At 34.0% G+C, this 16,914-nt stretch overlaps 1 protein-coding gene across 1 annotated transcript; it reads left to right on the top strand.

The window, feature by feature from the left end:
- Positions 1 to 1,803: 1,803 nt before the first annotated feature.
- Positions 1,804 to 15,006, top strand: LOC119246992 (NKG2-C type II integral membrane protein-like). Its single transcript, XM_054696767.1, has 8 exons — positions 1,804 to 1,990; positions 2,281 to 2,376; positions 3,431 to 3,582; positions 4,802 to 4,902; positions 11,942 to 12,063; positions 12,543 to 12,620; positions 13,126 to 13,277; positions 14,983 to 15,006. Exons 1-8 carry the CDS (start codon positions 1,804 to 1,806, stop codon positions 15,004 to 15,006), a joined length of 912 nt encoding a protein of 303 aa, XP_054552742.1.
- Positions 15,007 to 16,914: the final 1,908 nt, after the last annotated feature.

Below are 16,914 nucleotides of genomic sequence, written 5' to 3' on the forward strand. Positions count from 1 at the left end.
CAACAGAAGGTATGTGTTGCTCCTCTCCTCTCTCTCTGTTGGTCTGTCTCTTTAGTGGAAGTTTATGAAGGTTAGATGTGAGGCAATTGCTATACAATTCATATGCAATCAAATCAAAGAGAACCTTGTTTTCTTTATTGACTAATTCAGGTAAAACAGAGGAAGGAAATGAAATATTTTGAGGATTTCTCAAAATATTTGAATTATTTCCAGACAGAATTAGTCAAGTGTTTAATACTAGTGCATGATTAGATTTGTAAATCAATGCAATTTAACTTGAAATTTCACCAGATCATGACAAATAAGATTTGATTTTGGAATTAATAATCAATACAGATATAATTCTATATATATTTTTTGTATTTAGCTCAATCTTTAAAATTAGACTCTTAAAAATTAACAAAGCATTGTACAAGGAATACCACACTAATAAAACAAACGCCTGTCTAATGAGTTAAGTTACATGGTATAAATGTTATGTAATAGGAAAAACAGTGATTGTGTCAAAATAAAAATGAAAATAAGGAATGTATTATTGACATCTTACAAAAGTCATATTGAGTATCAGGTTTACATATATCTTAGATATTCCCATTTCCATTTTAGGTTAGTAAACTAAAATTAAGTTGAAAGACTCAATATAACTTTTTATTAATTTTCCTTTTTTAATAAGTCAAAATTAATGTGAAACTCAGTAAGTATCAAAGTCAGAATTAATTCTAGATCCCACTCATTACAGGCACGATTGACCAAATTACTAAAATTATGAATTTTAATTGATTCCATTACTTGCACAACAAAGGGAACATTTATTAACTTGGATAATTAATAGGATCTTTCTAGAAGTTATAACCAATAATGTTGTTCCAATATTAATGAACCAATAATGTATGTATCATTTTATGTTTTTCTCTAGCTATTAAATCAATTACCAATCTCTTGTATTACTTAAAATAATATTTTAAGTCATTAAGTAATAATATTTTATATTATATTTTGTATTTTTAAAATATTATTTTTGGTTGTTTTTTTAAATATTGTTTAGGTTTGAGACAAGGTTAGCATGCCATTAACATTAGCCAATATACAAAATTTCTTTAAAATTTTAAAAATTTCTCAGATTATCACAATAGTGAAACTTATTTTGAAAGAAAATAAATTGAGATAATTGAATAATACCCCATCCCCTTTTAATAAATAAAAGTAAAGGATGAAATAAAAACAACTAGTTTGGGAAATGCTAACAGTATTTCTCCAAATTAGAACATTCAATATTTAACCATTATTTTTAAAACTTGACATAAAAATGGCTGCATCATTTTTTCTAAGCCACCATTTTCATTTCAATGCAGTTACACAAGTGATTAAGATGCTCCGTGGAATATGACTTTTAAAATTAATAAAGATAATATTGGTCATGAACTTCTCATTTTTGATTAAATATTTTGCTTTTCATTTTTCCAACCAATACTATTGTGTAACCATGGAATATCCTTTTAAAAACTACTTATTCTGCCATGAAAATATGTTTAAAGTTCCTAGGAGTTCATAATTTTTAAATTTTCTCATTGAGGTAATATGTGTTTACATCATTGTCTGTATGCTGGAGTGATGGTATCCGCCTCTGGTTTTACTACCTCAGTGCTCTAGGACTTTAGAGCATACATGTGTGTTGTTCAACTGCAATATGAGTCTATCTCAGCTCACGCTCCGCCCACAGTGACCTGGTCCTATGCACCATTTATTAAAGACTGAGAAGCATTTATCACAGAGCGCAGTTCCTGACTTTACAGAACAGCAGATATGAAGGAGCAAAGAGTCACCTATGCAGACCTGAAGCTGGCAAAGGACTCAAAACGGCCACAAGTGAAACCTAAAGGGAGTAAAAGCTCCACTACTGGAACAGAGCAGGGGGTAACCTACGCAGAATTAAGTCTTCATAATGCTGCTCGGGATCCTCAGGAGAATGGCAAGTCCTGGCACCTCAAAGGTAAAACATTTGGTAGACACACTGCACAAGTATTCTCGGATATGAAGGGGTTGGAGGTGCACAAAGAATAGGGAATTAACTGACATGTTTTTCATTTATGTTTGGCATTGGAATATGGTAGTCTAGTAGGAAATCTGATGGCTATTTTTTCCCAGGTATTTTTATAATTTATAATTGTTGACAAACAACAATTAATGGATGTTTTGTTTACTAAAAAAGCAATGGTATACTCTGGGGGGAAGATTCCAGTGGGAGAAAGAGATCTCAGTGTTTCGTTTCTCTCCCTGCAGGCTTAGCTTCACCTCCAGAGAAGCTCATTGCTCGGATCTTGGGACTCACCTGCATTGTCTTGATATGCACTATTGTGCCAGTGTGGGTTATTTCCCGTAATTAAATTTATGAAAGTTTATATTGGAACTTTTCACGTAATAATTGTCAGTGCTTTTAAATATTTCATAGTATTAAGGAATAGAAATATTATGTTAATGTATCCTTTTAATTAATTGTTGAATGGTTATCCTCACCTTCTCAAAAGTACAAATATATAGAATGTTTGTAGAGATTATTTTGTGTAGATTCAGATATCATGATTCAAAGTCATGCTTCAGGATACTGAAATACTCTATTGAAAACTATGAAATGATTTTTGAAATTTGGTGACTACAGACTGTAGGAGATGGTGAAATTTGACTCTAACTTTTTGTGATATTTTCCCCCAAAGCTTTATTTTTTAATTAATTTTCTGGGAAAAAAACTTTATTATAGATTATTAATATAGCTAAATACTACATTACTAACTTTGAAATATTATACTAATTAATATTTACTTAGAACACTATTAATTTTTATTTTTCTAGTTCCTACAAAAAGCCAGAGCAGGATAATTTCTCCTCAGAGCACAATGATTCCCCAAACGTAACAAAGAGCGAGAAAGGTACACAATGATTTCCAAAATTCTGATCTTAGTACAGTTTGTATTATGTATATATGTTAAACTAGGTAATAATGGTAAGACATTTTCTTTTAGAACATGCATTATAAAATCAAATAATATGTGTTCATGAATAACGGTAATAGGAATGGTTCATTATATCCAACAACAGGAAGAAAATTCATTAGAACTTTCACACCCTTGTGGCCAATATTGGCTCATGTCCTGCTGCTATTACATGTATAAACAATGTTACTCTTAAAAAATGATTTTATTTACTATTTGTCAGGATATATACAGTGCATATTATTTGTGAGTTTGGTTCATATGGGCACCTCAATTATAGCATGAGAAGCTGCCCTTTCTCTGTGAGTGTGTGTTTTATGCTCCAGCTGTGAGGTGTGTGCATGTGTTAGGTACATTGATTATTCATATCTCGATGTGTATGTGATATGTCTAATTTTATTAACACAAAGAGTTTTAGGTAATAATTCATAATCTCTCTTCAGCCTGTCAATGTGGCCCTTGTCCAAAGGGGTGGTTTACATACTCCAACAACTGCTATTACTTTAGTGATGAAAAAAACACCTGGAATGAGAGTGTGACAGCCTGTCAGAATAAGAAGTCTCAGCTGCTCTACATAGACACTGAGGAAGAAATGGTAAGAATTGGTGTCCCAACCACTTTTTTAAAGACCTATTTTGGTCAATTTTATATTTATAGAATTCGTACATACTTTTGTACAAATTTGTAGTTTATTTGAAAGTTTGTATAACATTCCATTGTCTGATTTTGAGGATTTTACTGAGATGTCTGCCCCTTTAATGCACATTTAGAAAACCGAGTTCTTGGGTTTCTGAGAGAACCATATTTCCAATATATATATTATATGTATAATATATATGTGTGTGTGTATAAACTGAATGAAGATCACTGTTTCATACACATCAAGAAAGCCAAGAATATTGTGATTGGGCAAATGAATCACCAAGTGAATGAAAATTGTATCTGCAGAGCAGATCCTGAATAGAGTCCCAGCCCCCAATGCACCCCAGACACCCGGTCTGCTTTCTCTTCATGCCTGCTGTCTGGTTATTTAGCTACTGACTTGACTTTTAAATGCATAGATCTCTCTTCTTTTTTATGAACTGAAATGAAATCATGCGGTAGGTAGATACTTTTGTTCCTGTCTCGTCACTCCCCTACAATTTCTTGGTAATTCATCTACATTATTGCATTTATCTGCTCTTTGATAAATTTCACTGCAGAATTTTATTGTATAACATTTTAAAATCTATTCTGTTTAATGTCTCAGGTGTGGGATGTGAGTGTCATCTTCTCAGAGATATAGAAACTTCCAGAGTTCAACATTTTCAGTGATAGGATCCCCTTAATTGTCCCAGATCCACCCTCCCATCTCTGCTCATGTGTCCCTTGGTGCTGGGAGGTGAAGCATGTCCTGGCTGCTGACTGTTGTCACTTTCCTGAGGCATCACCCTTGTAAGGCTGCCTGCTGTTGCTGCACAGGACCCCTCACTTCCGGGGGAGAATGGCTGCCCCGAGCCTGCTCCTCTTACAGGTTCAGGCTGACGGTACGCAGGCCTAAGTCAGATTTTCCTTGTTCACATGACAAGAAGAGTGATGTCATTAAGTATAAATTAAGTATAAATGTTTAGGAGCTCATGTTATCCAATGATGATGTACTCATGAGAGTTGTGGCATCATGCATGATAGTTTTTAGCACACTGTGTGTATGTGTGTAAGATGGAGTCTGTCTCTTCCTTCTGAAAAAGTAGGATCTTGTGAAAGAACACATTTTTTTTTTTTTTAATGAAGCCTTTGATCATTCCTATGTAAGTGAAAATTTCCTGTTTCTATAGAAATTTATGCAATCCATATCAGTTTTGTCTTGGATTGGAGTCTACCGTAATGGCAGCAATCAAACATGGACGTTCATAAATGCATCAACTTTCCAACTAGAGTAAGTTTGCTTTAAATAATGTTATTGTTATAGTAGCATTAAAAATGCTATTGTTTCTTGGTTTTCCCAGCGTTATAGAACTTAGAAAAGGAAGGTATGAAAAGAAATGTAAGAAGAAAGATATTAGTGCATTTGATTTAAATTATGGACACGAAGAATCGTGCGGAATGCTAGTGGAATCCTGAAGAATATTGAAGAAAGGCCAATTCATTTGGTCTAACTTCCAACTCTTAGAAATATTCTATGAAAATTATCTTCATCCATTTCAAATTACACTTGTTTTGCAATTTAAAGCAATGCTTTTGTCTCTTAGTTTGCCCCAACATTATATAACTATATTTATATATTATATAATATATAACATTATATAACAATACCTCTTATTTATTACAGGATAAGAAAACCAGTACCTGTTAACCATCACTGTGTTATGCTACAATCTAAATATTATGCAGAAAATGTGAAGGTAAAAATATGTATTATTGCAAGCATAAGATTTAAATTAAAAAAAACAACTGGATTTATATGTGTAAATTTCCATTTCAAGAAACAAGTCTTATTATTGATTTTTTTTGTTCTAATGACTTTTTTTTCAAAATAATTATTGAAATACACTATGTTCAGCAAAATGTACAGATAACATTATTTTTGTGCCTGACATTTTTTATGGTGTTCAACCTTCAAAAAGATCATTTGTTGGCCTCCCCGGTGGTACAGTGGTCAAGCCCCATGCTGCAAAATTGTCTGCACCATCTGCAGCACAGGTTCAACACCCTGCCAGACAGGGAGAAACTCACATGGCGGGGCAGACCTCTCCTGCCTCCCCCGCTGCTCCCCTTAGCAGTGTCTATGATTCGTCTTCCTGTTCTGCTCCCCACTCTGTCTCTGGTGAATTCTCTCACTTTCCTTCCCTTCTGACCTGTACCCCAGTTCTTGCATAAATAAATTAATGAATCTTTTAAAAAAAAGATCATTTGTTGTGTGAGTCCAGTTATAAATAATGGCAAAATCATAGGTACAGCAAGTGGATTGGGTGGGATGAGGAACTGGCCACTGATTAGTTCCTTGTTTCTCTGTTTTTTTTTTTTTTTTTTTTTTTTTAGATTATTTGTGCACACAAAAACTGGGGTATAGGCCAGTGGTGTGGGGGGTGATAGGATTCACCAGTGACAGAGTAGTGAACAGAACAGGCAGATTGACTGAAACACACTGCTGAGGGGAGCAGTGGACTAGTCAGGAGAGGTTTGCTGTGCCATGTGTGTTATCTCCCTGGCCAGGGATCCAACTTGTGCTGCAGTGGCTGTGGATAGTTTCATAGGTTGTGTCTCAAGCCCCTGTACCACCAGGGAGGCCCCAGTTCCTTGTTTCTTTTTGAATTGATGGAACATTTTTCAGTGCTAAGAGTAGTGATGTTTTCAAACTCTGAAAAAGCTAAATGTCTTTGATCTATTCATTTTAAATGGCTGAATTTTATGCTTTATATATATCAATAAAGTTGTTTTTAAAAAATTATGTGATGACATTTGAGAACATTTAATGTTTAAAGCAATTTGGAGTCTAGTCATCTTTACCATATTTATTTTTTGAATCTACATTAACCTTAATCCTTTCTTAAATTCCATTTATTTTTCTCATTATGCTTTGCATTTTTACAGAGGACATAGGGAAATGATGTCATGCTTTAGTAATGACCCTTTATTTAAAAATGTCTGAAATATCTGTTAGGAATTTTTGGTGCTGTAAAAAGCAATATACCTGAAGTTGGCTTATTGATTTAGATGCAATGTGTTTTGCCAACTTTACATCTTAATTCTGTCAATCTAATATATAAATCTAATATTTGAATTATGAATTTTGATGTAAATAGTCATTTATTGTAAATAATCATACTTTGTTTCTTCTTTCCAAGTACAATTACTTTTTTTTTTTTTGAAATTTATTTATTTATGCATTCAAGAACTAGGATACAGGCCAGAAGTGCAGGGGTGAGAGGAATTCAGAGACAGAGCAGGGAACAGAACAGGTAGACAAACTGAAATACACTGCTGGGTGGATGAGTGGGCAAGACAGGAGAGGTCTGCTGGGCCTTGTGTGTAGCTCCCTGGCTGTCTGGGGATTGAACTGGTGCTGCAGTGGCTGGGGATAGCTTCACAGTGTTGTGCTTAACTTTATGCCACCAGGGAGGCCCACAATTACTTTTTTGAATTGGGTTATTGCAGATCAGATTTATATCCAATATTGAATAGTAGTTACTGTGATTAATCTCTATGTATTTCCATTTTCGGGAAAATATTTCAATATTCATTCTTAAATATGAAGTTCATTGTAACTTTTCCATCATCTCAAATTCATGTCATGCCATCACATTCTCATTTTTGTAATAGTTTTATACATTCGATGTTATGTTTTTATTCATTTTACATGAATTGGAATGAGAAACGTTTTCTTTGTAAAATGTTTATAAGTAAATTATCTTTATTTCTTTCAAAAATAAGATCATCTTGCATTTTTGTATTAAAACTATAGCAATCATTTGGTGTGTTTTTTCATCCATGTATATATTTTATTTAGATCAGCACATTTTTCTTTCTTATTTCACCGAAAGATTAGACTATATTTTATTCACATCTACCCATTTGACAGGTCTTATATCAAGGCTGCTGTAAAAAAGGATTTCTGTTTTTCTACTAGTTGGAAGACTTCATGTAGAAAAACTTTGGTGTTCGCCTGTCATTTTATTGCTGATATCATCTGAGCATGTAAACCTCCTTTAGGGGAGTTTTATGTAAAAACTCAGTAGCTCCAACACCTGTGAAGTTTCTTCAGTTAGAACTATTTGCTGTACAATTTTTGGGTGATTACATTTTGTACAATTTTTCTATTTCATATAGATATTAACATGTATTCATAATACTGGCTTTTTATCTAGTATACCTACTAAAAACTGTAAAGTGAGTCCTTCCTTATGTCTCAGGGGTTAGTCTCAGTGCTGTCAATCAATCCTCAAGAACTACACCCTGCGTTCTATCCCAGGCCAGGGAGCCAACTCACTTGGCAAAAAAGACCTTGTCTGCAATTCCACTCAGCAGTGGATTTCAGTAGATCTGCCTGTTCTGTTCCCCACTCTGTTTCTGGTGAATCCTCTCACCTCCTGTACTTCTAGCCAATAGCCCTTTATTTGTATGCATAAATAAATGAAATAAATCTTTTAAGAAACAAAAGCCACAATGGTTTTCTCATGCATAATCTAGGTACAAGAGACTTAGTTTCTCAATATTTTTCTTCAGTAGCATAAAGCTGGTATTAAGTTTTTACATGAGAATGAATTTGCTTTCTTCATGCTCTATAACAATTTTTTCTTTGTCATTTGTGCTATATATTTTTTCTTCTATTGTTTTAGACAATATTTTCTTCTTTTGGCTTTGCCATTTTCAGTTTCTTTGATGCATGCTCAGATTTCTGCCCTTTCAATTTTGAACAATATGTGCATCTAAGGCAATTTGAATTCAAAAGATAGAACATTACTTTCATATTTTCCTTCAAATTCATATGATGTTGTGAACATGCATTTCTATCATCTCTTTGACTCATAAAATAGACATATTACCATATTCAGAATCATGTAGGGATGTCATTTTTATGGTTACTCACTATTTTATTTGAATTCTGTTAGAGAATTTTCTTTTAAACTAGAATGTTTTACATTTCTTTTAATAATGAGTAGTGTGACTTTGTGCTTTAAAAACCTACTTTTTCTGTCCTCCAATTTTTTTGTTAAGTGACATTTTAAAAAATCAACTCTTCTTCCCCTCAACAGTTAGGGTTGGACTATTGTCATATTTACAACAAATATTCCTATGAAAACACAGACTTTTTGTAAGTAATCACTTGTTGATTATATTATCATTAGAGGATGAATCAATGAAAAGCATAAGGAGAAATTATTTAATATTTCAATCATGGTATGGTGATATAATTCAATCCTTTTGAAAGCTTTATCATGCCAAGAGACAATTTTTATCAATGGAAATCTAAACAACTGTACGAATTAAAAATTGAATGCAGTGAAATAGAGAAGTAATCTTGGAAACTGGTGATCAAGGGACTATTGTAATAAAGTTGAAAATGTAATTCTTCAGAATATTAGTAACATCTTACTTAATATATATTACTCAGGAGATTATGGTTTTAGAATGTTTCCATTAAAATAGAATTGACATGTGAGAGTATGAGAAAAGGATATGTAATGCCAATATTCAGCAACCTTGTCTAACAGTGAAACATCTACTATAAACTTAACTATAGTTTTCATGTGTTTGTGGTTGAGATGGAAGCAATTTAGCAGCCAAGTATGGTAAAGTCTTTTGTCCCCTGATATCTTTTAGAATAGGAACACACTTTCTTAGAGGCATTTGTCAATGGACACACTAAATGACACCCAACAAGTTCAGTCTTCTCTGCTCTGGAGGTGTGTGATGAGAAACTGCCTTCACAATAGCTAGGATTTCCTGTTCAAGTTTTAAGTTACACTTTGGCAAGAAATCTACTTTTTTCCAGTGTTGTTTCACTCTGCAGCTTCATAGGAGAGTCTCTGTAAACCACAGATGTTGTTTCTTTCCATGAGTAACCAGGTCACCCACTAGAGGATACTCCACTCTTTGATCAAGAGAAGGTATGTGTTTCTACTTTCCTGTTTCTCTACCAGCTCATGTCATTGATCACAAATGCTGTATATGATACAACAATTGCTGTGCAATCAAATTATATAGAATTTTGGTATTTGTATTGAATAATTTAGGGTGGGAAAATAAGCATAAATATCAAACATATTATAGGTTATCTTAAATATTCATGTGCCTTACTGTGGAGAATTCCTCAAGTGCATATATACAAGGATAATTGGGTTTTTAAATCAATACAGTCTTGTCGAAATCCCATAAAGATCGTGACATGGAGTAGTTTATCTGGAGTTTGCAATCAGTACAGATATAATTTTATATATTATTTATTGTTAAGTCCAGCCTTTGAACATAGATTCTTAAAATTATATCATTTAATTCTCAAGATCAAAAGTAATACCTCATACATTTTCTTAATCTTAGTAAAACTAATTCAATTGTTCATACAAATGAGAATGAAGTAGTACATAAAATTCTAACTTACTTATAAATTATCAATTTTTTTTTTGTTTTTAATTGAGCTACACTTATCCAAAACGATACACAGCACTGATAAAGAGACTTGTCTCAGGAACTATGTTATATGGTCTTACTGATAAGAATCAGAAATATTATTTCAGTTTGTCAGAACAATAATTAAAATAACTGACTTTGAGAGCTTAGAAAGGGCAGGTTGAATGTTAAGTGTTCTACATGTATAGCATATATGTGTTTATTCCAGTTTTAGATTTGTAAGCAAAATCAGTACACTCTATGTAAATTTTGTAGGTTTCAAAGCCAGGATTAATTTTAGATTCCACACGCTGGGGAGCTCATTGATTCATTTATTAAATTGCATTATCTGATTTATTACAATTACAATCCTTCTGGAAGTTTGAACCAACAGCGTTGCCCCCTAAATGATTTTTATCACTTTTTACATTTTTATCTTTTCTATTCACTCATTAACCAACTTCTTGCATAAAATAAATGTCATTTCAAAATCTTTGCCTTGTCAATATTGTTTAGAATTTCAAGAAGTTAAATGTGACATTTTCTATATAGTAAATATTCCTCAAAATTTTAATGATTTCTTAGAACTCTACGCTATTTTGAGAAAAATAGCATATTTTAACCTATTGTCTCTTTTAATAATAAATGTTATTCAGAATATAAAGGTAATTTAAAGCAGGAAATTAATACATATTTAACACAACTGCTACACACTACCGAATGTCAGTCTAAATATTAATAGATGTAAAAATTGTAAAAGTTAGCACATCTAATACAGCACTTTAAGACAGTTATTCTGATAATTTCAAAATGTTTTGTATGATATGATTTTAAATTGGTCTGGATGTTATTATATTTGAACTTTATGCCATTGACATATGGTCTTCTATTCCCCCATCCATTTGAATTGTGTGAAAAATAAAATTTTTAAAAAATTATTGTATATTATGCAACACATTTTAGCTGTAAGGAAATTTTAACCTGACTTGTCCATTATTCAACTACAATATGAGTTTATTGCTCTACATGCTCCGCCCATGTGACTATACTAGGGATATGGTCATCATGTTCAGCTTTAGTAAGGACTTGCCTGCAGCTATAGGAAAGTACCTCCCTGATACTACTCAGCTTCGAGGATGAATGACCAAACAGAGAAATACCCAGAGGTGAATCTGGCCCCAAGGGGACAACAAATGAAAGGTAAGGGCACATAAAGCTCCACTTCATTGACAAGTACTACGCGTGCAAAGAGAAAAAATTTAATAGAAACCTGTGTAACTATTCTGGGCTGTATGATTGGGGTGCCGGTGTCTGAAAAGAGTAGGGGATATGTTCACAAATTTTCTCATGTGAGAGTTGGAGCTTAAAATATGTTATTGTATTTTTTTAAGATTTATTTATTTATGCATACATGAACTGGGGTACAGTCCAGAGGTGTGGGGAGCAAGAGGATTCACCAGAGACAAAGTGGAAAAAAATAGAACAGGCAGATTGACTGAAATACACTGCTGAGGGGAGCAGAGGGTGAGGCAGGAGAGGTCTGCTGCCCCATGTGAGTTGCTCCCTGGGCTGCCGGGAATCAAAGTCGTGCTGCAGATAGCTTTGCTTAATTCCTTGCTCCACCAGGGCACCCCTGACCATGTATTCTAATCTGAAATGTGAGGACTAATTTAGTTCCTGCATTGTTGGAAGCTGGAATCTTTGATAACATCTCATAGAGCATTATGTTTACTGAAAATGCAGCATATTCTGGAGGCAAGATTACAATGGGAGATGTGGACTTGGGATCCAACCTTCCATACATGACTCCTTGTGCAGGTGGGTTTCATGTCTGTAAACTGTCAACATTTGTCTCCCTTTTTTCTCAGTGTTTCCATTTCTCTCCCAGCAGCCTCACCATTACCTCCAGGGCAGATTGCTGCTGAGGTCCTGGGGATCGTCTTCCTGGTCTTGGTGTCCAGTGTAGTAAAAACTGTAGTCCTTATTCCTGGTAAGAAAATTTTGAAAGGTTATAAGGGACAAAGTTTGCACTTGATGGTTACCAGTGCTATAAAATTTTCAGACATTAAGGACAAAATTCATTTTTATCGTATGGTTTTAATTAAGTGTTGAAGACTTGTTCTGAATGTGTCGAAGTGTAATATGCAGAATGATTATGGAGAGTATTTTATAGATTCATCTATTATGATTAAAAGACATGCTTTAGGAAACTGAAAGACCAATTGAGAACTATGAATTTATTTTGTAGAACTGGTAACCGCATTCTGTAGAAGTTAAAATTTGACTCTAAATTTTTGTGATATTTTCTCCCAAAGGTTTATTCTACTAGTTTTTCAGAAACTCAACTTTATTATTATAATTATATTATAATTGTAACTCTATGAACTTACATTTCTAATTTTGAAATATTAAATAGGTTATTAATTACTTAGAACTTTAATTTTTACAAGGATTCTTTTATTTTTCTAGCTGCTACTAAAGAGCCAGAGCAGTATGATTTCTACTCAAAGCAGAATGAATGCCCAAATGTAACAAAGAGTGAGAAAGGTACAAAATGATTTCCAAATTTCTGATGTTAGCACAGTTTATATTATGTATATATGTTAAACTAGGTAATAATGGTAAGACATTTTCTGTTAGAACATGCATTATAAAATCAAATGATATGTGTTCATGAATAACAGTAATAGGAATGGTTCATTATATCCAACAACAGGAAGAAAATTCACTTAGAACTTTCACACCCTTGTGGCCAATATTGGCTCATGTACTGCTGCTATTACATGTATAAACAATGTTACTCTTAAAAAATGATTTTATTTAATTTGTCAGGATATATACAGTGCATATTATTTGTGAGTTTGGTTCATATGGGCACCACAATTATAGCATGAGAAGCTGCCCTTTCTCTGTGAGTGTGTGTTTTATGCTCCAGCTGTGAGGTGTGTGCATGTGTTAGGTACATTGATTATTCATATCTCCATGTGTATGTGATATGTCTAATTTTATTAACACAAAGAGTTTTAGGTAATAATTCATAATCTCTCTTTAGCCTGTCATTGTGGCCCTTGTCCAAAGGGGTGGTTTACATACTTCAACAACTGCTATTACTTTAGTGATGAAAAAAACACCTGGAATGAGAGTGTGACGGCCTGTCAGGATAAGAATTCTCAGCTGCTCTACATAGACACTGAGGAAGAAATGGTAAGAATTTTGGTGTCCCAACCACTTTTTAAAGACCTATTTTGGTCAATTTTATATTTATAGAATTCGTGCATACTTTTGTACAAATGTGTAGTTTATTTGAAAGTTTGTATGACATTCCATTGTCTGATTTTGAGGATTTTACTGAGATGTCTGCCCCTTTAATGCACATTTAGAAAACCGAGTTCTTGGGTTTCTGAGAGAACCATATTTCCAATATATATATTATATGTATAATATATATGTGTGTGTATATAAACTGAATGAAGATCACTGTTTCATACACATCAAGAAAGCCAAGAATATTGTGATTGGGCAAATGAATCACCAAGTAAATGAAAATGGTATATGCAGAGCAGATCCTGAATAGAAGTCCCAGCCCTCAGTACACCCCAGACACCCGGTCTGCTTTCTCTTCATGCCTGCTGTCTGGTTATTTAGCTACTGACTTGACTTTTAATTTCATAGATCTCTCTTCTTGTTTATGAAATGAAATGAAATCATGCAGTAGGTAGATACTTTTGTTCCTGTCTCATCACTCCCCTACAATTCCTTGGTAATTCATCTACATTATTGCATTTATCTGCTCTTTGATAAATTTCACTGCAGAATTTTATTGTATAACATTTTAAAATCTATTCTGTTTAATGTCTCAGGTGTGGGTTGTGAGTGTCATCTTCTCAGAGATATAGAAACTTCCAGAGTTCAGTATTTTCAGTGATAGGATCACCTTAATTGTCCCAGATCCACCCTCCCATCTCTGCTCATGTGTCCCTTGGTGCTGGGAGGTGAAGCATGTCCTGGCTGCTGACTGTTGTCACTTTCCTGAGGCATCACCCTTGTAAGGCTGCCTGCTGTTGCTGCACAGAACCCCTCACCTCAGGGGGGAATGGCTGCCCCGAGCCTGCTCCTCTTATAGGTTCATGCTGACTGTACGCAGGCCTAAGTTAGATATTCCTTGTTCACATGACAAGAAGTGTGATGTTATTAAGTATAAATGTTTAGGAGCTCATGTTATCCAATGATGATGTACTCGTGAGAGTTGTGGCATCATGCACGATAGTTTTTAGCACACTGTGTGTATGTGTGTAAGATGGAGTCTGTCTCTTCCTTCTGAAAAGTAGGATCTTGTGAAAGAACACATTTTTTGTTTTTTAAAAAATGAAGCCTTTGATCATTCCTATGTAAGTGAAAATTTCCTATGTTTCCACAGAAATTTATGCAATCCATATCAGTTTTGTCTTGGATTGGAGTCTACCGTAACGGCAGCAATCAAACATGGACATTCATAAATGCATCAACTTTCCAACTAGAGTAAGTTTGCTTTAAATAATGTTATTGTTATAGTAGCATTAAAAATGCTATTGTTTCTTGGTTTTCCCCAACGTTATAGAACTTAGAAAAGGAAGGTATGAAAAGGAATGTAAGAAGAAAGATATTAGTGCATTTGATTTAAATTATAGACATGAAGAATCGTACTGAATGATAGTGGAATCCTGAGAATATTGAAGAAAGGACAATTCATTTGGTCTAACTTCCAAGTCTTAGAAATATTCTATGAAAATTATCTTCATCCATTTCAAATTACACTTGTTTTGCAATTTAAAGCAATGCTTTTGTTTCTTAGTTTGCCCCAACATTATATAACTATATATATATTATATAATATATAACATTACATAACAATGCCTCTTATTTATTACAGGATAAGAAAACCAGTACCTGTTAACCATCACTGTGTTATGCTACAATCTAAATATTATGCAGAAAAATGTGAAGGTAAAAATATGTATTATTGCAAGCATAAGATTTAAATTAAAAAAAACAACTGGATTTATATGTGTAAATTTCCATTTCAAGAAACAAGTCTTATTATTGATTTTTTTTGTTCTAATGACTTTTTTTTCAAAATAATTATTGAAATACACTGTGTTCAGCAAAATGTACAGATAACATTATTTTTGTGCCTGACATTTTTTATGGTGTTCAACCTTCAAAAAGATCATTTGTTGGCTTCTCCAGTGGATAGTGGTCAAGCCTCATGCTGCAAAATTGTCTGCACCATCTGCAGCGCAGGTTCAACACCCCGCCAGACAGGGAGAAACTCACATGGCGGGGCAGACCTCTCCTGCCTCCCCCGCTGCTCCCCTTAGCAGTGTCTTTGGTCCGTCTTCCTGTTATGCTCCCCACTCTGTCTCTGGTGAATTCTCTCACCTTCCTTCCCTTCTGACCTGTACCCCTTGCATAAATAAATAAATCTTTAAAAAAAAAGATCATTTGTTGTGTGAGTCCAGTTATAAATAATGGCAAAATCATAGGTACAGCAAGTGGATTGGGTGAGATGAGGAACTGGCCACTGATTAGTTCCTTGTTTCTCTGTTTTTTTTTTGTTTTGTTTTTTTGTTTGTTTTTTTTTAGATTATTTGTGCACACAAAAACTGGGGTATAGGCCAGCGGTGTGGGGGGTGATAGGATTCACCAGTGACAGAGTAGTGAACAGAACAGGCAGATTGACTGAAACACACTGCTGAGGGGAGCAGTGGACTAGTCAGGAGAGGTTTGATGTGCCATGTGTGTTATCTCCCTGGCCAGGGATCCACTTGTGCTGCAGTGGCTGTGGATAGTTTCATAGGTTGTGTCTCAAGCCCCTGTACCACCCGGGAGTCCCCAGTTCCTTGTTTCTTTTTGAATTGATGGAACATTTTTCAGTGCTAAGAGTAGTGATGTTTTCAAACTCTGAAAAAGCTAAATGTCTTTGATCTATTCATTTTAAATGGCTGAATTTTATGCTTTATATATCCCAATAAAGTTGTTTTAAAAAAATTTTGTGATGACATTTGAGAACATTTAATGGTTAAAGCAATTTGGAGTCTAGTCATCTTTACCATATTTATTTTTTGAATCTACATTAACCTTAATCCTTCCTTAAATTCCATTTATTTTTCTCATTATGCTTATATTTTTACAGAGGACATAGGGAAATGATGTCATGCTTTAGTAATGATCCTTTATTTAAAAATGTCTGAAATATCTGTTAGGAATTTTTGGTGCTGTAAAAAGCAATATACCTGAAGTTGGCTTATTGATTTAGATGCAATGTGTTTTGCCAACTTTACATCTTAATTCTGTCAATCTAATATATGAATCTAATATTTGAATTATGAATTTTGATGTAAATAGTCATTTATTGTAAATAATTCTTCTTTCCAAGTACAACTACTTTTTTTTTTTTGAGATTTATTTATTTATGCATTCAAGAACTAGGATACAGGCCAGAAGAGCAGGGGTGAGAGGAATCACCAGAGACAGAGCAGGGAACAGAACAGGCAGACAGACTGAAAACTACTGCGGGGTGGATGAGTGGGCAAGACAGGAGAGGTCTGCTGGGCCTTGTGTGTAGCTCCCTGGCTGTCTGGGGATTGAAGTTGTGCTACAGTGGCTGGGGATAGCTTCACAGTGTTGAGCTTAACCTTATGCCACCAGGGAGGCCCACAATTACTTTTTTGAATTGGCTTATTGCACATCAGTTTTATATCCAATATTGAATAGTAGCTATGTGATTAATCTCTATGTATTCCCATTTTGGGGAAAATATTTCAATATTCATTCTTAAATATGAAGTTCATTGTAACTTTTC

The sequence above is a fragment of the Talpa occidentalis genome, unplaced genomic scaffold (assembly GCF_014898055.3).
Source record: "Talpa occidentalis isolate TD23 unplaced genomic scaffold, MPIMG_talOcc4v2.1 talOcc4.16, whole genome shotgun sequence".
Classification (NCBI taxonomy): Eukaryota; Metazoa; Chordata; class Mammalia; order Eulipotyphla; family Talpidae; genus Talpa; species Talpa occidentalis.

Coding starts and splice junctions, on each gene's coding strand:
- LOC119246992 (XM_054696767.1), top strand. CDS start 1,804: ATGAAGGAGCAAAGAGTCACCTATGCAGACCTGAAGCTGGCAAAGGAC. Junction 12,064..12,542: donor AACTGTAGTCCTTATTCCTG/GTAAGAAAATTT, acceptor TTATTTTTCTAG/CTGCTACTAAAGAGCCAGAG. Junction 13,278..14,982: donor TAGACACTGAGGAAGAAATG/GTAAGAATTTTG, acceptor TATTTATTACAG/GATAAGAAAACCAGTACCTG.